Source organism: Epinephelus lanceolatus, chromosome 8, assembly GCF_041903045.1.
Source record: "Epinephelus lanceolatus isolate andai-2023 chromosome 8, ASM4190304v1, whole genome shotgun sequence".
In the NCBI taxonomy this organism is placed as follows: domain Eukaryota; kingdom Metazoa; phylum Chordata; class Actinopteri; order Perciformes; family Serranidae; genus Epinephelus; species Epinephelus lanceolatus.
Genome location: NC_135741.1, coordinates 37977530 through 38001944, shown reverse-complemented (window position 1 = coordinate 38001944; position 24415 = coordinate 37977530). Strand labels below are relative to the sequence as shown.

At 42.4% G+C, this 24415-nt stretch overlaps 1 protein-coding gene across 11 annotated transcripts in view; it reads left to right on the top strand.

Annotated features, from left to right (window-relative positions):
- Positions 1-24415, top strand: part of agrn (agrin) — a 302216-nt gene that overhangs the window by 160943 nt on the left and 116858 nt on the right. For all 11 annotated transcript variants that reach the window (XM_033628910.2, XM_033628916.2, XM_033628914.2 and 8 more), the window contains one exon: positions 16987-17202. In XM_033628910.2, the coding sequence (XP_033484801.1) occupies positions 16987-17202 (216 nt within the window). The remainder of the gene's footprint in view (positions 1-16986; positions 17203-24415) is intronic.

The following is a 24415-nucleotide window of genomic DNA, read 5'->3' as shown; positions in this document are numbered from 1 at the left end:
TGAAGTTGTGTGAAACGCTGACCATCTGTAGTTCTGATGTGACGGTGTCACTATTCTCAACGAGCCTCCTGCTCTGAGAAATGGCCTGTAGCTTACCGGAGAAAAAGTAGTTCTGAAGATGTACGGGGGACACGTAACCAAAAGGTTTTAAGCTACAAAAAAGTATGCATGTGTTTTGTTAGACTATTTCAATAATTTTAAAACATCCCTGCATTACGTCAGACCTTGCTATCAATTGGGACTATTTTCTGGCCAGTATCACTCCGCCGTGCAGGCCCACAAGACAGCACGGCAACAGAAATCAATTAGACAGTTCATCACCACGCCGTGCAGGTGCGCAGGATAGCAACGGCTAACGAAAACTTCATCAGCTGTTTCCAACAGAGAACCAGTAGGCTATTATTAGTGAGGAAGAAGATGTACTAGCCCTATATATACCTACTACTACAGCGTGAACACCGGCTCAGGCTCACGACACACCCTCGTCAGCTGCTGTAGGTAAACAGAGGAATACCAAAATGGTGTGAACTTGTGATTTCCCCAGCTGTGGGAATAAAAACATCACCGGCTCCCAATTCCATCAGTTTCCTGTTACAGATGCAACCCGTAGGCACATCAGAGCTACAGATTGTCAGCGTTTCACACAACTTCATGTCCAAAAACCTGAACTATCACTTTAACTAACTGAGTGTGCAAAAACAAGGATTTGTTTTTTTGGGCTGGTTTTGTAGTAATTAAAGTCATTTTGATTTTGAATTAGGTTTTCTCACTTCTGCAGCAGAACCTGGAAGTTATAATTTCACTTTTGCTCTGTATATAATTACCAGGAAAAAAAAGAAAAACTATGGGATTCTGAAACAACAACAAAACTCTTTTGAGCCCCAAATCATCTGCTGCATCTCCATATTAGAGGATAGCTCTTATCAGACGCGAGTGAGAAATGACATAGCAAATTTTGTTCCTAAACACACTACCCTGTAAACGTGTAACCTAAAAATAGTAAGCAAATATCATTTCACCACTGTTCATTTCATTTTAAAACTGCCACTTCTTTTTTAGTGAAATACAGTTCATGTGGATCTATGTCTGACAGGCAGAGCAAGCCACACAGATATTTGTCATGTTAACCATTCTTGGTATCACTCCTCATGGGACATAATTACACAAAAGCATTATCATCCCATCATAAACAAATAAAATATGGTGAACATTCTGTCAAATTTGGGAACCAAAAGCCTGTTTACCAGCCTGCCAACCGTTTTATAAACTTCCAGCCCTGGTGTATCTTTCAGATTTGTTTGTGTGTGTGTTTGTGTGTGTGTGTGTGTGTGTGTCTCACACTTCATTTTACTGGCATACATAAACAGGCGTATACTGGTTCACACAGTATGATGTTACTGCCTGGCTCTGATTGTGAGTGTTTACGCATATGTGCAAATCTGCATACTGTAAGTGCTGTGTGTGTATGTGTGTGTGCCTGCGTGCATGCTTGTAGGTGCAGCCACTTGTGTGTTCGCGCGCGCAGCTGTTATGTAGTGGAGCCACAGCGGTGTGGGTCAGGATGGGCTAAGCGTTCCAAAGAGAGAAAATGAAGACAAATGAACAGAGTGGAGCTAAACACTCTTCCAGTCAGCTCCATATTACTTATCCTCCGTGCCCCACTCCTCCTCCTCCTCTTCTTTTTTTCCTTTTCCCATCTTCCCTCCCTCTCCCTGAGAAAATATTACAAAGCCTCACAGAAAGACTCCCGACACGGTAATGAAAAGCGCAAAAGCGTGGCACTTTTTGTGCTACTTTCACGTCACCGGCAATTAATTCCACAGTGGCAGCTGGCGGTGCCCGTGGTGCTATAATACCAACGCTAAAGCCAGCAGTGCTTGGACGCTGCTTATAAATTTGAATCTGCGTCAGGCACTTTTCCCCCCTCTATCATTTACCCATCCACTCCCAGTGTGAGCGTGTGTGTACATTATGTGAGCTTATGGCCTCCGAGGCACCTCACAGAAAAGTTCAGGTTGATGGATAGGCAGTCGATACCGCACTTTGATTTTCTGAAAATAACACAATCATATGCTACATTCACCTTTCAGGGCTATTAAGAGAGAGAGGTTGTTGTAAAAGTGTGTAGAAGTGAGTGTGTGAATGTGAGGGTGTGGGACAGTGATGGTGACAGGGTTTAAAATGAGCTCAGCTTGTTTGAAATACAGACACCCTCTAATAGGCCTGTCTATGTCTATTTGCCTGTTTACTTTCTCATTGGACCGGTGCACAAGTAACAAGTAGACCAAGAAGGAGGCAGACAGAGAGGAGGAGGTCACTTTTTACAATGACATCGCTCTGCCCATCCTTTTCTCTTCTGGCTGGTTCACTGGGAGGGACGCCAGTGAACGAGTGAGGGAGGAGAAAAAGAAAATGAAGTGATATATGGTTGCATTGATCGGCAGGTCAGGGCTATTGATCAGAGAGTCAAGAGAGGTGGAGGGATGGGAGAAGGAGGAGGTGGAAAGGGAGGAGAGGAGTGATGTAGCCTACTGCTTTGTCTGGGGCGAGGGGGGTACTCCTGCAAACAGCTAGGAATGAACACATGGGGTTCATTATGGACGGGTGCAAAACTAGGGCACCCACAGCTCAGCCGGCCCAGGCATCTCCCTTGAGGAGCTGCTTTCATCAACTTCTCATGATGGGGAGAAGCTCTGCGCTCGATATTTCCTGCAGGAGCTTTTCAGCCGGGCACATCAATATTAATCTATAGGCTTTAGGGGAAGATAATGCCCTTTACCCCCTGGATCTCAAATTCACTTCTAAATGGAGACTTCAAGAAGGATCCCCTGTCCTATTTTCACGTTTCCCTTATGGTGGCACTGATACCGACTGGCAAAAGGCTAGTTGGCTCCATTTTCTACTTTAAACACAATTCAACACGCTTTTGCCTGCAAAATTGCTAATTCCTTCTCCAACTATCCCAAAGTCTCTCCAGTGACTACGGCAGTGAGTCTATGGGCATCTCATTGTGATTAGGCACAGCGATGAGGAGCATATGGAGGAGGCCGCCTCCCTTTTATCCAGTGCAGACCAGCTCAGCACTTGAGAGCTGCCGCTTCCTGGCTCGCCTTCCAAGCTCTCCCCAGGTTGTCTCTGAGTCTCATCCTGCTGCCATCTGCCACTGACTTGGGCTCTCTCCAGCTATCCTGGAAAAAAAAAACCCGAAGCACCCTCTCCTCTCCATAGCGGGAGCCAGCATGGAGGCCCGGTTTCCTCTCCAGCTCTTTACTTTAAAGGAAATCGCCGGTGGCTTAAGCTCCCTCCGGCAAGAACGAGCAGTAACATTGAATTCTGGTCATATGGCAGTAACTGGCAGAGTGATTTGACGATTTAAAAGAGTAATTTGAAGTAGTCACATGTTCAAACCATCCAACGCCAAACACTCCAACTAGCACTCAGAAAGTAGTTTGAGCCTCTATTTTGCAGCACAAAGAGCATTGCAATGCCTAGAATAAAAGAAAAATCTTGCAGTTGTGTTCTGTGCATTTCATGGAACGGTGATTACAAAAGATCTTGGTGTTAAAAATGGTTCATTTTTTATGTTTGAAAAGAAAAATATAATTTCCTGCTCATATGTGTAGATTTCGGGAGGTGACGCAGGCGCAAAGTGGTGCATAAAAATTTGCCAGAATGCAAGAAATTAAGTGTTTGATGCTCAAAAGTTCCTGTGAGAGGACCCAGGACCCAAGTATCGACCATCTGAAAGCTGACATGAATGCAGTTTTCATATACCATCCTTCCCCAGAACACATGAATGCAGAAAAAACAAACCCTTATAACAGTTGTTTCTCTGGCTGTTGGGCATTGTTTAGGGTAGGTCTGGTCAATCGTAGCTTGTTACTGAAAACACATTAGCACATTACTCACCTTTTCACCCATTCTGTTTGCATGAAATATGTTTAGAAAGCCTTTGGGTGCAAACAGTATTGCTAAGCAGAATACAGAATACAACGTATGCATGATATAACAAATGGCAGCAGTACCAAACACCTTTTAACCCACATGGAAAATTGATATCAGACAAATCCACAAACCACAAATTAGGTTCAGCGTTATTGATAGAAAAATGTCCACACCCTCACTTTTCCACCTGACTTCATGAAGGGCACGCTGCTTCCTGCTGGCATTGAACATTGGCATTGGACAGAAATCTTACGCTGCAAATTTTCCAATGTGAATGGAACTCCTTGGGATACTGGGCTGCACCTCATCGCCCAGTATTGATTTGTAGTCCAAGTGTAATTTCCTAATGTTAGGCTAAAATACACTTATTGATTGAAACGTGGAGAGCAAACTTAGCCACTTACACCCTCTGCTTTGTTTACAGCCACTTACAATGTGGGGACTGTCAGGAGCCCAGAGCTAAAGATGCAGTTATGATGGTTAACACCCACATACTGTAGAGCTGACTGACTGCATGAGGCAAAAGCTGGATAGTTCTGCTTTTTGAACACAAAGAAAACAAAACATACAAAAAAAAAATCACACATTTATAACTCAGTCAGACCTGTTATGAAGCATTTGCTGTCAGGAAGAAGGTCCCACAGTTTGTCTGAGGCAGTGTCACATAATTATACAGCATGAAGCCATGAAGCACAACACTCTTCTGCAGTGTGAGGCTCTGCTTTGGCGTTTGGTAGATCTAGATTTTGTCCTTATCCTTGGAAAAACAACTTTTAGGCAACCTGATCTTCTAAATCGTTAAAAACTTTTTGGCTGATCGGCCGCTATCTCTCTTAATCAGGTACGGGGCTTTGGTTATGAGGTGACACTGACTGGCTCTGTGCAAACTTGGCATCACTGCCCAGTTTTCTCTGTTTTTCTCTAGGAAACTGGAGTGATGCGTAGTGGAAATGAAGCAGAGAAAATGTGTCTGAAACCCCATGCTGTGGTTAACGGTGACAGAGAGGCAAGCTTTACCCTCTGCTACTCCTCCTCCTCCTCACTCACACCAACGCTGCTTTTTAATGTATGAAGTTAGAAGAAATGCAACACTGATGAAACATTTGACGATGGTGATGAGAGATGGAGTGAAAGAAAGTTGAATGCGCGAATGCAGGCGTGGAGAAGCTGAGATGACATTCGGCACTTTAGTGTGATGTCCGCGCGTGTTTGCGTGCCGACGCATCTTTGCATCCATTCTCTGCACGTCTGTGTGGACGTTGTTCTTTGTGAGAAACCGTCCCTCTCACTCCCACACAATGCCTACTTGCAATTAGCAAGCATAACAAAATATCAGCGTGTCTGTGTTTGTATGTGTGTGTGTTACAAATAACAAGTCTTTGTGTTTAGAGTCCATCACAGGTCTCTGTGAGGTGACGGCAAGCTCAGACAACGAGCTCTGAGACGTGAACAAAAGAGGGCTCCTCTCCTCATAATACTGGCTTAGCTGAATAATTGAATTCAGGAGCGAGCTGGCAGCCATGCTGGTTTTCTTCATGTATATTGCAGACCAGCAGTAATCTGTTCTGGAGGAGCATCTCTGGCTGCCTGCTGCTGAGTTTGTGGAGGAGATGTGAGGTGACAGAATAGGGCTCTGTCACCAATGCCTCCATTATTGATAAGAGTGGGGCGGAGGGAAGCTCGGAAAGAGAAGTGGAAAAACAGGAATACTGTGAAGCTGAAAAGTTTGCTCTTGCCAACACGCAGCTTGGTTCAAATCCCCATGTGACTCATTAAGAATAGCAAAGCACTACGACTGATGGGGTTCGGGGGTTGCGTTTCCTGTAAAGCACTATGGGTTGAGCAAAGTGCTATTAACACTAGCAGGGGTAGGGTTGCTGTTAAGTGGAGCATCTAAGCTGGAGTTGGGTTAGGAAGGTTCTTTGCCCTCTGTATCACCACTAATGGGGGGAGGCTGATTATTCCAGTTTTCTTTTAGCAAGTGGGACTCTCTCAAGATGAGGGGGTTCAGTTGCTGTTGTCGATCGCCTTCACTAGTCCATTCTCATGTCTCCCTCCCTCCTGCCTGTTTTCTCTTTTCCTGCGCTTGTCCCTGCCTGATAGAGACAAACAACCAAGTGTTTTTCCTCATATACCCTTCATGTATTTTTCTCCCATAACAAGCGTGATTAGGCAGATGTTCTAAGCTGTCAAGAGCTGTCAAATTTCCGGCCTGATTTATGAAGACGCAGCACCTGCTATATTCTGAGACCTAAAAGATAGCATGAAGGGTGGAAGAGAGTGTTCATTTTGAGAGAAGTGGCTACTGGTAATTTGAGTATGTAGATGGTGATGGATGTCAAGATTTTTCAGCACCCACATTTGCTGCATGCTGCGTGAGGAGACAAGTATTGAGGTGTTGGTTTACTGCACTGCAGGATTTTAAATAAACCATAACTAATCATAACCCTTATTGAGACCTTTATTGATCCCATATTTGGTGTAGGAAACACGTCCTCCAGGCTAAATTAACAGGGGTCAACAGATTACCAATAAATCACAGTGTGCATAACCCATTACGACCACGATACATGAGGGTTGGATCGCAGGCTGATCACGCTTCCATATCATACACAGCTCTGGGGTTGGTTTTGAAATGTATTTTGAAACCTCTTTCAACAGGGTCTCAATCTAATTGCTTTGGCAGTCGCTGTGTTCTCATATGGCCACACAAAGTGAACAAAAAGGATCTGCTCCAGGGTTTGGAGTAACTTCTCACACTCAAGTACGTGTGAAAAATGCATTTGCTGTACGTTTCGAATGCCAAAAAAAGAAATAAAAATAAAATGTAGAGGTGGTGCCAATGCATACAAAGTTGATGAAAGAAGGCAAATGGTGAAAGACTGCTTTGCTCCAAGGAGAGCTAGTTGATGTAAAGACATTCATCCTCTTAAGTGAGACCTTTTATCTGATTAAGTTGAAAATCAATCAGCTTCAAACCGTTTTGTCACATTTTATAGCTGACACAAAATATAACATGACATTTGGATTGCTTTATGAAGAGCCAATATACAAAAATTACACAGTAATTGCCATTGTCTCTCCAATCTTTACCCACAGAGAAGCCCAAAATGATTGAAGGTCAACACCAACAAGTCCTCCAAATGAAACGACAAATATGTCAATTGTCCCTACCCTCTATAACACTGAGTTGTTTTCTGATCTGACACTCCCATTGACAGGTCAACATCATTTGTCTGTGCCTTTCAAAACTGTTACAAAAATACTACATTTTTTTTTTGATGCTGAGGTTAAGCTTTGGTGGGTTAAGACTCGAAACGACTTGGTTAGGGTTAGGTTAAGAGCATTGTTTGGGTTTAAATAAGTACTTTGTTAAGGTAAGGGAGCTTTTGTTGTCATGATTTCAACAATAAAAATGTGATAAAGGTTATGGAACAGCTATGGTAAAAAAAACAACCAACAACAACAATTACACTGTCAGTTGGAAATAGAAAATCAACAGTGGTTTTCCGTGCTGAAGTCTGATGGTTTATTGACCCATCCAACCACCCTGACTTCCTCCCTACATACACCCGTAGGGTAACTTCAGTATTTTTCAACCTGGACCCTATTTTCCCAGGTTTTGTTGTCCAAGTGACAAATGGTGACAACATTTTTTTTAAAATTGATCCAGTACTGAATGAGAGTGCTGCAGCTGGCAGCAGGCTGCAATGTAATCACTAGTGATGTTTGTGCATCGTCACTTTACATCCACTAAAAGTGCTTGTTTTTGCCACTGACAGGCTCAGATTATTATTATAAGTGTCTGACAACATTATAGAAAGGACCCTACAGAGGTGGGCCTTAAAGAGTAAGATCATTTCTGTTCGACCAGAAACAGCCCCAAAATCACCTTCACCAAACCCACCAGACTCCATTTAAATAATTTTAGCGTGTAAAGAACAAGCATATTTTCACATCTAACTGGGTGAATTAAGGGTGTATTTAATCCAACCACAGTTGGTGATTGTTGGAACAGTGGAAAGATGAACAAAGACAGTTTCTGTGATTTATTCCCTCTCTGTTAACTTTGAGGAAAGGGTGTTTTACAATGATAAGATTGTTTATTATCTAGATGGAGTCTGGTAGGTTTCGCCATAGTGATTTAGGAGCTGCTTCTGATTTAACAAAAAGGATCTTACTCTTTAAGGTCTGTCTCTGTAGGGATCCTTTCCATAATATTGTCATTATTATATTGACACTTCTAATAACAATCCGATCCTGTCAGTGGCAAAAACAAACACTTTTAGTGGCTATAAAGTGATAGACAGTGCAGAAATACCCCTAGTAATTACGTTGCAGCCTGTTCTACTGCTGCCAGCTGCAGCACACTCTCATTACTGACCAATTTCAAAAATTGTTGTCTCCATTATCTCTTGACACAAAAACATAGGAAAATAGGGTCCAGGTTGAAAAATACTGAAGTTTCCCTTTAAACATATGTTGTATTGGGGCATTTGCTGAAACAAGTGATGCTGTTGTTCTTCCTGGGAGGATAGTCTCTAATCACTCTGTAACAGTAATAACTATTTCACCTCAATTCTTGTGTGTAGGTGTAAAACTGTTGGCATACTTACAAAGAAACTGAACTTGCCCAAAACAAATTAAATGAACCTGCGGAGAACATATTTGTGCGTGCTCACTGTAGCTTTTATATGCTTTTTTTTCATTTACACTTAATGCCAGTGGGACTTCATTAAAATTAAAAAAGTACCCATAACCAAGGGAGACTAGAAATAGCAACGACAAAATCTCAGAGCGCTAGCAACAATAGTAGCAGAGGTGACTGAGCAACAAAGTCTGCAGGGGAAAAATAAAGATCTAAAGGCTGATGGATGAGTTTTAAAGAAGCAGATCTCCTCTAACAAGCTGAGCCGCCATATATTTAAATTACACCCTATTGATTATGATACAGCGATGTAAATAAGGGCAATGAACACAGCTAAGTATGCTGTTGTTGAAGCCTGTTGTATACAAACACACAGTGGGAGCACACTTGGAGCTTTCTTTTTCATTTTTGTTCATAAGAACCAAGAGGAAATTGTTTCTGCATCAATTATTACGCTACAGTCTCAGTCAGAGAATTCACAGCTGGTGAGAATTTCTTTGACTTGCTGGATTGTATGAGGCACATGTGAGGAAACTGGGAGAGATTTGAATTGTAGGTTTTTTCCCTCTGCCTCTCATATTTTGCTTTAACCTAACCCTCACCTTTTTTTCTTTCATACAATATTTCTTATAATAAAAGCTCCTTCTGCTCCTCCCCCCTACCCGATCTGCACTCCCTCTTGTCTCCAACTTCATCTCCCAGTCTCTGGAAAGCTGCCGTTTGGTAAATAAGTTCATTCCACATGTTAGCCAGGTCAGGGCCGAGGCGCTCAGCTGGACGAGCGTATGTGTTACATTCAGGAAGCAGGAGGAGAGGGAAATTGATTGCCCCCTTTATGCGGGGGAATGAGAAAATACTGTACCAGCCTCCACACACACACACACACACACACACACACACACACACACACTCACTCAAAAACCCTCCATCTTCAAGCAGGGAACTGCGGCTAAAGGCATGGAGAAAATAAACGGATAGCTCTTTACAGTTTGTTTTTCGTCAATTTGTTCATTCTGCTGTTGCCCTGATAAGAACAGCGTGGCTGGAAAAGCAGGACAAGAGAAAAGTTGTTTTCCTCTGAAAATCCCTTTGAAAGAGTTTCCATTCTCTCCCTCTTTCGCCCTTTTTCTTTTCATTTAACTGGTTTAAAGAAGCGATTTTCTCATATTGAGCCGGTAAGGTGGGGTGTTCCTTTGTGAGCAGATGTTTTCTTTATTTCATGCTGGGTGTTGTATGATTGCAGCGAGATCAATAATTGACTGCATTGGTCCCCTGAGGACCACTAAGCAGAGATCGATAGAAGCCTTGTAGGGTTGCTTTTTCACTTCAGATATTTTACCAGGTATAACTGCTGCCCACCATTGCGTTTCTTTCTAAATTTATTTTTTTGGGGGGGAAGGCAGACTACATGACTTCTGGACTCTGGACTCTTTGTTGTAAATAATCATATCGATGGGCGAGGGAGGGAAGTTCTCTGCAACTGTTAATCGATATCGCACCAATATATTGCTCTCCACACCTACACATCTATAGCCTCCGTGCTACACACGGCCATAGTGAGAATTAAATTTTCAAAATTAGATTCCCACCCTGAAGCGTTCAGCGGAGGGAAAGTGATGGAGAGAACTGCACAATCAGAGCAGAACAAAACCCTTAACGTTCATTTAAAAAAGCACTGTGAGGAGTTTGATATGTAGCCAGTGGATACATGCAAACGTTGCACATGTCAGTGTGTGTGTGTGTGTGTGTGTGTGTGTGTGTGTACATATATAAACCACCTGTGTGCATGACAGAAAGTTTCCACTCCCAACACAATGAGGCAAGCTGCTCTGTGCTGATTGCATCACTGACTGTTGCCATAGCAACCTGTCCCCTCACCGCGAAGGTCTTCTGGCTCGGCTACATTGATAGAGAGTCTAAAGCCCTCTTATAGAGAGGAGGAGAGAGAGACAGAGAGAGGAGAGGACTGTTAAAAGCCGGCCGGGCCGAGGAGCACATCTGTATTACTTAGCGTCAGCTGAAAAGAAAGGCTCCCTTTATTAGGAAGTAAGTGGAAGACGTCCCTCAGGAGTGCTAGAGCGTAATGAATTTAGACTCATTCAACATTAATGCGATGTCGCTTCGGTGCCACCTAGCTGTATCTCCCTCCATCAACTTCCGTTTCCTGATTTCCTGACAGTCAGTAGGTCATTAGTCAATGTTGAAGCTACCATTTGCAGATTTAATCTCATCACGGCACAATTGGCTTCACCTGAACGGGTTATTCAACACGTTTGCCATTTGTGCGTCAATGCCTCGGCTGTCCCAGTGATTCAGCCGCTATTCTTGTCATCCATGTAAAGTTCAGGCCCGTTAATTATTCATGTGCACCTTTCTATCCCTGCGTTCCTTTCCTTGTTTCTTTTCCCATCCAGCTGAAGCAAACTGGACTGCTGTGAAATAATTTAAAAACGTGGCAGGTACCCCCCCCCCCTTCCCTCCTGCAGAGAACAGTGTTCCTTCCCTAAAGTAGCCATTTTGAGTTTGTCAAGGCGATTCTGTCAAGCCTTATTGGGTCTGAATGCGCTCATGCTTGCCACGACATTCCATTTCTCCTTTTCTCACTTTGTTTGAGGTGAATGCAACAAGGCAGCAAAACAATGAAACTGATAGAGCATTTCACCACAAACACAGGCTGTAGGGACATTTTCTTCACAGAGGAGAAGCAATCTCAAAGTAATGGGAACTACTGGTTTTTGAGGGCATATTTATTGGATCTGTGTCTGTCTGAATCTATGCTGAAAAGCAAGCAACTAGCACAAAATGTTGCGCAGATGATGTTTAATGAAATGTATGTCTTTCATCCACCATGCGTGGAATCAAATATTATTTTAAAACTGGCTTTGAATTTGAAAGCGCAGGGCTCTACCATGCTAACTTTGTCGAGTCCACATGGTCTACATGGTGGGAAATGGTCAGAAAAGAATTTTGCACAATAACGTGCTTTGATCCACCAAAGAAATGAACTGAAATGTGTATCATCTTAGTCCCATACTGAATCCTGAAGCGTCAGAACTGGCAATACATTCGGTGGAAAATTGCCACCAGAGAACTATGCCAGATTTTCTTTCAACTCGTAAACCATGACATTTTTCCACCGTGCCTTTAATCACAACAGCATGATCCCTTTCCTTTCATAACCCACTGACGCATTGAGAGCATCCTTAAGGCTCCGACACCATGTCATATTTAATGGATGAGCCGTCCAAGCACGGGATCAAGTGTTACCTGTACAAGACGTTTGCCTTGACAAGCGCAAACTGGACATGCTGTCTTTTCTCCCCAATGGGATTTTCTTCCTCAGCCCCCAGTAGAAAAAAAAACAGCATGGAAGTGAAGCTTTTAACGCTGCTTGGCTGGAGGGAGATTACCTTACACACTGACATGGACTGGCAAGTATGCTTGCACACATATACACACACTCACTTAAAAAGACATCTGCACAAAGATTTGCAAAGCTTTCATTCATGCAGTTTTTCTAAATCTGAGATCTGAGGTGCCTGCAAAGGTATATCTAACAAGTCTGAAAGATGGGAGGTAGGTGCAACATTTCATAACACTAGGATATAGCATTTTCTATCATTGTATTTCTACAGTTTTACAGTATCAAGAACAATAAACAGTAAAACTGTTAAAATATAGTAAATATAGTTGGAGATAATCCACAGCAGCTATCACTGGTGAGCAGAGTACAAGAACAGGGCGGTGCAGCCAACCACTCCATATTAAGAAAGGCATTTATTTTTTATAATGTCCCCTGTCATCATCTCAGCTCAGCTGGAAGCTACTTTCTTGCTTGGACACACCAGCTGAGCAGACTTTGTAGCACACACACACACACACACACACACACACACACACACCGAGAGAGAGAGAGAGAGAGAGAGAGAGAGAGGGAGAGAGAGAATACACATTTAAAATCCCCACGATTTCTGCTACTCAAGTGAGAGAAAGGAACTTCCAAAGGTCATGCCTATTATCCCAGTGGTGCAGCATAGTTGTTTTCATTAAAAGCGCATCTGTTATGTGGACACATGTAAATGGTCATTTAGTAATCTAGCCTTGGATGTGGGTAAAGCTTTTATTTTGATACCTTGAAGCCAACATTTTTTATTGCTTAGGATTATGGATAAAGTTTACCGGTGGCACTGTGATGGCTTGAACTCTCTATATGTACATGAGAATTTGTACTGTATTTCAGACGTCCATTTGAAATTTACACAGTTGTCGAAATAATACAATTTAAAGCTTGAATTTGTCTCAGTGCTGGAGCCCTTTTATAAAATGTAACCATTCAAGGGACAATCAGCACTTAGGGAATCAATGCAGTCCAGTGATGTCCATGTTAATCCCCACATAAAACTCCTGATCTTTATTGCTTCTTTGGGATTGTTAAAAATGTAGGACGCTCAAAGAATTCTAGATGCTAGCCATCAACCAATGGGGTAAAGGAAGCCCTGAGGAGCAATACTGGGTCTTGGTGCTGTGGCAGGAGTTACAGGACATGTGACACCCTGAGACCTAGAAAAGCCTTTGGCCTTGAGCATTCAGGCAATGGCTATAAAACTAAGGAGAACATTTTCTGGGAATTACGTACATTGAAACTTGAAGCATCAGGTCTGACATACACTCACTTGCCCAAGGGTGTAGGTTTTGTTTCAGCATTGGTCATGGGGGACTCATGAAGTGGGAGTTGGGGGTCTTCTGCCAGAAGATGTGAGCATTAACACATAATTTTCTATATTCTGTTGACTTTTTATACACCAATGTGTGCCTTTTCTACATCAATTTATGGTGTAAATATCTTTAATTTTGTCAAAACAAAAGTCCTCTGTCCCTTTCAAGTTTATATTGGTTGGGACAAATGCACAGTTCTAATAACTGAGGGGGATGTGTCCCTTGCATCCACCCCAAAATCTACACCTATGCAATCGGCATTTTGTTGGGTAGACCTAGCGTGAAAGTCTTGCACATTTTGCCAGCAATGAATCTTACGTTATGAAGCTTATACTGTTCATTTTCTGTGGAAAGGCATTGATTCAACTCTATGGTCAGTTTGGAGGCTGTATTTGCGGTGTTGCTGAACTGTATCGTAATGTGCTGAGAGGTGCTGCCAATGTTTTGCACAGCCCATTTATATACGTAGAGTAAAGATAAGAATAGCTGACAGCCTAGTGTATATAAAATAGCCACCACCATTTCTGTTATTTATCTGTGTGCGCAGTTTGCCAGGTCTAAGCTGCAGTAAATGCTCTAATGCTAACGCTAATGTGGTTAGAAGCTAGAGAGGAAGTGTGGGAAACATTTTTGGTTCATGTGCAGGGCAAATGGCTTTCATTGGAATTAGTGAGCCACCAAGTTTGGACACCTCGTTTATCATTTAATACATAAAAGAGGCAAAGTAATTAATAGGAAAAGGTCCAGCCTCATTTGTAGCTTTTAAGCTAGCTGCTTCCTAGCTTGTTTGACCATAGCAACTACGCTACCGAACTGCTTTCATTCTAAAATGAACAAGCCATCTATTTGACCCTAAATTATGAAGAAAACTAACTTTAATTAGGCATGTCAACATCACCTACTTGGACAAAGTAAGGGGGCCTATCTGTGTGTATGTGTAACAAAAAAAAAAAGCCTGAATGTCGTGATGTAGCTCTATATGTTCAAATGCTTGTCCCTGTTTATTTCAATGCAATAATGGGACACATAACATCATAGTTGTGAAAGCTGCCTGTGGGAAAAGCTTTGCATTGGCATCCTGAAGATTACATTTGATCACTATTTGTTGTTTTTGTAAAGTGATGCCTGTCTGTCTTCAGGACATGTCTACAGGATCCTTACTGTTTTTATGATTGTGTCTGTGCTCCTCGAGATCACCTGTCAATCAAACTGGGTCAGGGCCAGTTCGAATTTATTGTTGACAAGTTTTTGTTGGTGGTATACTTTTGTTTTCAGCCATGGTAGATAATGCTGTCCACACTGACTGCTGAGGGCTTCTTTCCATTCTTAAGAAATCGGATGTGTCAACTGTATCTTTTCTTGGGTACCTGGAGGATTTCTCCCAGGAAAGATCTCCGAGTACATAAGTATGCAGTTTGTACACTCGGTTCAGGGCCTTCACTTGATACCTTCCTTTTGACAGAGCCCTCAGCTCTGGTGTCAGCCTTTTGTCAGTCAGCTAAGCTCGAGGCTAGAGTGAGATTTTCTTATAGGAAAACATCACAGAAGAGATCTGGTTACAAACCAGTGCTGGCATTCATGATTTTTTTCTATCCAGGTGGTGTTTGCTGTCAGTGTTTACAATCTGTATTTTGTGAGTTATTTGAACAACAGTATCAATATTATTTACTTTGTGGCTATTAGTATTACCTGGTACATGGCTGAGGAACACAGCTGATGCATTTAAACCACAGAGAGATCGTTGTTTAGTCACACACAACCTCAGTCTCTAGGGGGTTTGTTTTTGTCATCCTATCAGACACCCTCCCTCTCTCTTGTACACATCTGACACAGTTCGATTGAATTTCACCTCTTGTCACTCTGCTCGCATGGCTTCGCCTCCAAGCCACATGCTGACACTCACATACACAAACACACAGACAGACAGACAGACAGACACACACACACACACACACACACACAGTGCGAGGTGCGAAGTGATGCCAGAGCAGTGGGCCTGTCATGACACGGCCTTCATGCTAGCACCTGGCTGCGTGTGTGTGCGAGACACCTAATGCCTACACCTCTCAGACACACATGCACGCTGTCAAGAATACAGATGCATTCATGGAGAGCCTCTCTCACACACACACGCACACACACACTTCCTTTTCCCCTGGTACGAAAGAGAGTGAGCTCAGGTAGCTGTCAGGCGCTCTCCCACAGGGAACAGTGGGCAAGTCAAAAACAGCCTCCTCGCCTGTCACTCCGCATGCGCACACACACACACAAACACACACACACACACGCATTTACACACTGTGCTTCAGTGTGAGGAGAGAGACAGAATGAGATGCCTTGGGCAGATGCTGGACCAGTTGTCCATGCTGCACACAAAGAGTTTTATGTATATACAGTGTGTGTGTGCGTGCGTGTGTGTGTGTGTGTGTGTGCGTGTGTGTGTGCGTGTGTGTCTAACACACTGTCGGTCTCTCTATCCAGTACCGCAAAAGCCACCTGCCAGCGAGTCCAAGTGGACATGCCACCTTGCATTTAGTCTTGGCCTGGGAGCCACTGATAAGAAATAGCTCTGTGTGTGCACGTGTGTGTGAGTGTGTGACATGTATATCCTCAGCAGTGACACTGGCTGTTCACCCCCTCCAAACAAGAGGACTTTTTTAAAAGTGGATTTTTATGTGCTTTCGTCCATTGATTTCCAATCAGGTTGGCTACCTGTGAGAGCTTGCCATCTCTTTTAACGCCCCCCAGTGCTGAGGCAAGGACGTCACGCCAGCTGGCTGCCCAACAGCCCTCAAAGTGGGCACAGAGCCACAGCAGCTGTAGCTGCCACAACACGAGTGAATTACTCTCTAAGTTGATGTTATGTACCCACAACACGAGCACACGCACACAGGTACTCCCTGTTTGCTCTGCGCGTTCAGCAGCCTCTGACAGATTTTGTAGTTTGCTGTTTTCTCGCTTGATCAAAGCTGAGGAGTCAGTGGGAAGTATGGGATCAAAGTCTTAAGAGTTGTTGTTGCATGACTTGTGTAGCCTTGAAGTGTTTGGCTAACCTTGGTTTGTCTTCGTGTTGCTGTCCCTGCGTGTTTTCCTGGACGGTGCATCATTGATGTTTCAAAGACTGCAGCCTCTTTAGAGGATGAAAAAAAGATCTGTCCACAAGACTGCATATCAGCCTGCTGTCTGTAGATTGATTTTAATGTTGATGCAAACTTTTTAAAATCTTTGACATTAAAGCTTTCCCAAATTCCGCAATAGTCTCAGCACGCCCAACAACACACTGTGCTTGCTCTGCATGGGTGGACAGATTCTCCCGGAATGAATTGAGAGCATCTGTTTGCTTTACGCCAGGATCACATTTAATCCCTGATGCATTTGTGCTGCTGAACTGTGTAGAGTTCTGCACAAAGACCCCAATGGCTGACGCATATTGAGACGAATGTGTTCAGACGTGCCTGTCTGATGTTAAATCATAAATTTTCTTTGCATTCAGTCATGAAAACTTTTCTAGAAGAAGAGAGGGAAAGCTAAACAGTGGATTGTGCAGGTTTGTGGTCAGGCAGCCTTGGGTGTCTGTAACTGACCTTAAAATTGTGACAGAAAGCAATATGCTTATATGATTAGATGTTCTTTTATCAATCCTAACACCTCCACCTTTTTTTCCTCCTGTCTGACAGGCTGCAGAGGGATGTTGTGTGGCTTCGGCGCTGTATGCGAGCGTGACCAGACTGACCCGGCCAAGGCTGAGTGTGTTTGCAAGAGAGTGGACTGTCCGTCCTTGGTGGCGCCTGTGTGCGGCTCAGATTCGTCCACCTACTCCAACGAGTGCGAGCTGGAGAAAGCTCAGTGCAACACACAGAGACGCATCAAGGTTCTACGCAAGGGGCCCTGCTGTAAGTAACAACACCTATCTAACAGCCACCAACCACTTTTAGAGAAACTGGCGGCAGATATATATCAATTTAACAGCTCACCTCATTTCAGGAAAATGATTTGAGAAAATTCCATGGCCAAGGTCACTAATGTAACCAGGGTTTTTGCACAAATGAAGCTCTGCTAACGTGGCAATAAACATATTGCATTTCCTATAACTTCTTCACAGAAGAAGCATCCTGCTGCTGGTTCGCCAGTGGGAAGCTTGTAATGTGAAGCAGGACCAGCAGGAAAGTTGCAGTTTGAATCAGCAGTAACTCAACATAGCTTCAATAGGCCTGAAAGCAAGTCAGCAGTCAGTTAAAAAAAGAAAGGCAGTATGTGAAAGTACAGATTGGAACACAGGAGTGAAACTAAACTCCCGACCACAGAGATTCAGGTAGAAACTGCTAAATCACTGAAAGCTCAACACAGAGAGACTTTAAAAGATGCTTTCTCTCTGGTATCCAGCACAGACAGACATGAGTTTAGTTGCTGAGAGCACAGCTGAGGAGAGTGTTACATGTCGACCCTGGCTGGCCATACCAAGCAGGACTACCTGCTGTGAGGCAGTAGTGGAAATTATGTGATCACGGTGGGCTGCCATGATATCAGATTTTTACCACACAATTATCATGGCCAAAATAGGTAACAATAATGATAAAATCATAATATCTCGAGAGAAAAAAAAACTGTCAGTGCTTTTTGTTTCTTTTTTGGCAAATGAATTAAAGTCAAAATACAAGGTTAGGAAGGTATAAAAAGAGTTTGTAATCATAACTGTACAAAATCGTACAAACAGAGCAGTTACATCTAATGGATAGCAAAAACGCAACCAGATGGCATTGGGGGATGGAGATATTATAATATTTTATGTGCATTATTAACATGATAATAATATTCAGGTTGAGATCAATACAGCCATATCAAAACATCTATAATCATGATATCACTTCTTATTTAATGTTTTAAGATTATGAATATGAGACTTAACTTGTCGAGCTTGAAAGAAAAGTTAGTGGATTTAAAGTTTGACATTTGATTACTTATATGCTCACACATTTGAAGACAATGGAGGTCAAGCAGGTTCGACTGTTCATCTGCAGTTCTGTATTTATGTGTTCATCACACTTCAAAAACAAATTGATTTCATTCTTTGAAGACGTCTGCGTGCTTTCTGAATTGTTACCCTCAGTATATACAGAGTTTGAACATTTTGAGAGATCAAATTTTTACCTTTGATCCAGAAAAAGATCAATCGCAGAAAGTTTACCGAATCTACAGTATATCAGAAAGCAATCTGACCTGAGACTGACTCTCTCCATTAAACTGCTGTGAGTTGAATTTCGATGCAGTAAAATCTAGGTGAATAAACTGCTCAAAGCATGGTGAATGTGGAGGTTTGAAATAATTGACACGGGATTTGAGATGTTTTGATCTTTGGGACGGAAAACTAGCATGGCTTCTTCCTCAAACGCAAAGCTGCAAGTCTCTGAATGACAATAAATTGCTTGTTATTGTCAAGTAAACGGATTTCTATTACACCCTGTCCTAATATAACAGGCTTTGCCTTCCTATCTTTATCCCCCAATATTAAAACACGTCCCCATTATGTCCACTCTATTGTCTTTCCAATATGGCTACACTCCCAGTGCTTAAGTGCCACCTGCACCCTCACAAACAAAAAGTGTGCCATTCACTGCTCCCACTGGTAGCCATCCAGTGTGTGTTTTATCCCTTAGCCCCTGGTGGGTGCCTATACTCCTGCTGTACCTCTCATTGCTCCTCTTTAGCAAAGCCCGTCAAGATCCAGGGCTCTGAGGGGAGTAGCGGATTCCTGCCAGAGCTGCAACATTTCAGCAGCCTCAATAATAACTATAGTGTTTTGTCAGCGGCGTGCCTGCCCGCCAGAGTGGGCCCACTGCTAATTCCAGGGGTCTGATTACAGTGCCAGCTTGGACCTGGCACTAATAACAAGCTTGGTGACTGCTCACCATTGGCAGAAAGGAAATAAAGAGATATAAAGGACAGAGAGAAGACAGGAGGGAACAGAGAGTACAGGGAAGAAGCATCTGGAGAGGGAGGGAGAGAATAGTGTTGAAAGAGGAATGAGATATGAAACATTTAGTGAAAGAGGGGGATGCAAGAGCAAGCAAGTGAGTGATTGAGTGAGTGAACAGGTGAGCAGAATACAGTGGAGATTAAATCCAGGGAGAGAAAGTAATGCTGTGCTGCAATGATGGTTTATGGAGGGTTAAGGCCATCCGAAGCACCATAATTACCAGTGGCAACAACAGCAGGCAGTCACTAGGAAAAAGTGAAACATAATAATAATGATGATACTAATGATAGTATTGCCGATAATAACTACATGCTCACCACCAGAACAGAGACTTTGGCTTTTATAACGTCACATCCGGAACAAGAAGTCAAAAGCTTTTTTTTCTTTCCTCCGTTGCCTGCTTTTCAAATGGCACAATATAACTGATGCTAATGGAAAGGCAATTTTTATGTCAGCTTTTTCATGTAACCACTGAAACCAACTGCTTTCCAAAGAACATAGAGCTTTCTGTGAGTGCAACTTGTAGACAAGCGTGTATATTTAAGCAACATCACAGGAGAGGGAGTGATGTTATACTCGTATATCGTCACGGCTGTGATTTGGTCATAGGCATGAGGCTGCAGGCCGAGTGCCGAAGACAATCACAGCCGTGACGATATACGAGTATAACATCATGAGCTCGAGTGTGATGTTGCTTTTATACAACAGTTCAGCAAGGCTGATTAAGAAATGTTAAAAAATGAGGACAAAATAGATAATTTAAGCATTTTATTTGTCTTCCGCCAACAAAAATAGTTCCCTCAGGACTCCGCTGTCACCATTGCTATGTAACACAGACATGGTGCGTCAGGCACTTACTCTTTATACACATTTATCTGCACGTTTCCATTAATTGTGCAGCCGGTGAAATAAGTCTCTGGTGACTGCATGGTGGACTGTCGCTTCACAGGCACAGCCGACTCTGCCTTCTGATCTGACAGTATGTTGCTCCATCGTTTTCTGCTCTCCGTGGATGGCTTCCAGTAGCTTTTTAACAAGCTCTCAGACCTGCAAGACAAAAGGTATATTTTAGGGCCCGACTCCTAAATAGAAGACTAACTTTACACATAGGCTATGTTAAAACAACATCATACCTGTGCCCACTCACTGTCATGATCTCCCTAGCTTCAAGACCCGCATCTGACAGCTTCTGTATGTCAGTCACCCTGAGGCTGTGATTGATGTAGATAGCTCTTGTCCCCGCCTCTTTACACATCTTTGGCAGCATCTGTGCGAGTGAGTTTATTCCCAGCGGAGCTTTAGTGTACCAGATATTGCCTGTGTGAGCTGCTGTCATCCTGGGCTTCAGATAAAAGGCATTTGCATCTGGTGGAAGTTTGAAAATACTTTTCCAGGGATGCAACGCAACTGCTGACCTAACTGATACTAACTGTCAGTTTTGATTTGATTGTTGATTGCAATCAGCTGTGAGGCGGAGTGATACATACACAGTGAAATAACCGTGATGTTGTACTCCAATATCGTCACGGTTTTACTGTCTCTTGACCAAACAGATTGCAGAGTCGGATCTAACTGTTGTATAAATCATCTATATTATAGTTCTTTTAAAGGTCCAGTGTGAAGGATGTAGGGATATGTATTGGCAGAAATGGAATATAATATTCATAATTATGTTTTTATTATTGTTTACACTTGAAACTAAGAATCATGTTTCCGTTACCTTAGAATAAGCCGTTTAGATCTACATACAGAGCCAGTCATCTTTCACAGAGTCCGCTATGTTGGTTCTACAGTGGCCCATAACGGACAAACCAACCATTAGGTGAAAATAGGACCATTCACATTTTTGCATCGGCAACCAAAGTTCTCCTACACGCTTGGTAAACAGAATGAGTTTCAGTTAGTTGCAACCTGCAACCTCATCACTAGATGCCACCAAATCCTGAACACTAGACCATTAAGTTAGAAGTTCAGTGGAAAAGATTTGATCTCCAATTAGTGAGAGGTGTCCATCACGGTGGCTTTGTACTTATGTACTACTACTGGAAAATGTCAAACAGTGAAGAAGTGCATAATAACACTGTCTTTGAAAAATTTGTTTAACATGAAAGTATGGTAAAGCTTGTTCACCAACCTGTTGTGTTTCTCACTTTTTTCAGCCCTGTTTAGTTTTAACAAAGCAGTGAAAAATCTTAAAATGATGACTTGTGATGTAATCAATATACACGTGTTTAAAATAACTGGTGGTTATGATTGAAATAGACCCCCAGCCCCCTATTTCTGTATTACAGTTCCATTATGACAAAAAATATCAGATAATTAATTCTAAATAATTTATGCAGCAATATCCTCAAACCCACAGCCATAAAGTAATTTGGAATAAAGTCTCATAGATGACCTGGCTAGGGTTAGTGCTAGCTTGGCTACCCTTGTCAGTCACATGACTCTAACCTTAAGAGTCTGCCACATGATCGCCACTTTAATGGTGGCCATTTTGACCCTGCAGTCTAAATAGTTCACATTCTATTGCAGCCCATGTAGATGTAGGCATTTCTTTTTTTGTAGTTGGCTTTTTTTATTTATTTTTTTCTTTCCCTGGGAAGGCCTAAGATCTCTTTTATTACCTTTGGGTGAAAATGGTAACAGCTGTAAAAAGGGTGGTAAGTGTAATTCACACTTTGCTGTGGCAGAGCACACTCAGCTCATTTCAGAACTTTATTCACAAAGGTGAAAGACATTCTTTTTACTGGTGGATCTGTCCACAGCTCACAGACACAATCTCGACTCCATGTGTTGAATAAGCTGCCAGGTACAGATGCTGATGATGGCCTTAAAGGTATACTATTCAGGATTTTACTTGAAACAGTGTACAGACTCATATAGAAGTAATGTCTCTCAATCATCACTATGACCCACGAGAAGTGTGTTTATCTGCAGAGGCCCTGCCCTCTGCTTGTATTAACTCATTTTGATCTTATTCTGCTGTGGTCGGGACATCTATCTATCTATGTATCTATATATATGTATATGTGTATATATATATATATATATATATATATATATATATATATATATATATATATATATATATATATGAATATATGTGTGAAGATATACATAGATATATGAATTTAAATATAGCGTGGTAAAACACCAAGTGGACAAAGCTCGTTCCAAACAGAGAGTGAATCTGGGGGTGGCTTTCAGTTTTGCTGGTGTGTACTGAAGGAGAGGATAGGAATGAAGTGACCCAGAGTTATTCTGTTTTCTGTTAGACAGGTAGGTGACAGCGGTCAGTGTAGTTAGCTTGCTAAAGTATCAGCTTTTCATCACAACAAATTAACTTTTCTACAGTAGTATAGTCACTTGCAGTGTACATGTTAGCAGTGCAGAATAAATTCCATTCCATGTAAGAAATACAGTGGGGTGCAAGGTTCAGCCAAGTTGTAAGCTGTGGTTTAGGATTCATCAGAAGGTGCTTACATGGCTGATTTTAAGGATATTTGCGTTTGTTCTTTGAATGTTCATACAGGTACTGTAGATTAAGGTGAAAGCACAAGAGTGCAGGATGGTATTCGTGCACGTAAGCCAGGGTGTGTTTGTTTGTTTGTTTGTGTGTGTGTGTGTGTGTGTGTGTGTGTGTGTGTGTGTGTGAAAGAGGGAGAGGGTGCTGGGAGGTCAGGGTAAGCCGAGTGACAGGTTCTCATTCTCTTTCCGCCTCCAATAAATTCAGCTGGTACAGAGGGTCTGGACAGGTCACTCTGGCTAAGATTATGGAGTTGTCAGGGCTGATGGAGGAAGAGAGAGGCAAAGATGGGAAGGAGGAAGAGTGGGAGACAGCGCGAGAGGAGAGAGAGCTGAGGGAATGAGAGAGCTTTTAACTTTAAGAATAGTGTGGGCGGTTGGATTGGTGCTTTTGTGCGAAGCCTCGTTTGACTCATTCGATTTGAATGGTGGGTTTTCATTGGGGTAAGTGAATTGGCTACCGTTCTGAAAAGCCGTCATGTCGAATTCAAATCAACTCGGGAGTCTTATCTGGCACTCAGGAGTGCAGCCACAAAAGAAGTTTTTTCTCACAGATTATCCCCCTTTTTAAAGGGACTGGAGTTATATGGAGTGTGTTGTTAGCACTAAATACAAGTCTGAGGCTTGGGGTATTTTTTTGCAAACAGGAGGGAAGCATCAACCAGCAGGTCCCTGACAACTGTAGGATGCTGACACCGCTACATTTCCTAATGTTAGAATTTTTGTGCTTACTTAAAGCAAGACTGTGAAACTCTTAGAAGAGGAAATAGCACACTTTTGTTCCTACAAATGAAAAGTTGAATTCTCTCACAATAAACGGCACCCTCGCTAACTTCAGCACACGTGGGGGTTTGACTACTGCAGTACAGCAATACTCACTCTGGTATGGCCAGTAGCTTATGGTGGCTAATGTTTAACTAAACTTCAGATCATCATTGGTGTGTAACTGATATTACTGAGTATGTTGATTGACTTTATGAGTCTTCTCTACATGTGCTATCAGTACATGTACACTACATCTTTGCATTTGATCAGTATCCTCTAACAGCGTTTTTGTGATTATGTGACTATAAGATGTGTTCAGATAAAGGGGAGGAAGTAAGAAATCCATATACCACGTGAATTGGAAATTGAGGAATGTATTGTGTAAAAGGGTTGGATGAACCTGCAGGCAGCAGGTATTGTCAAAAAGATGAAACTCATGTTAGTTACTCATGTGTTTTTTCCCACAACTTGATCAATTTGCCCAGTGTGGATATGATGATGGTCATTACAAATTACCTCATCCTCTGGACCTCCTACTAACTTTACACAGCAAATCAGATGAAAGCATGCAAGAGTCTAGAGGACTATAACTATTTTGTGTGCACTTTGATCCATGAACCTGGAGCCAAAGTAGTATTGAACGACTGCCATCTTGTTTTTGGACGGGTAAGTAAACCTTTATTTCCACCAAGCAGTTTGGCTCAGTTCAGGTCCTTTCACATAAGACCATTTTTCCGTTTCCATTATCAAAAGTTGTGGATGGTACCAATAGAACTATTCCATTCCCGTTTTTTGTTCCCCCTCTGTTGAAGTACCTAGCACACTGATCCAACTCTTAAGAA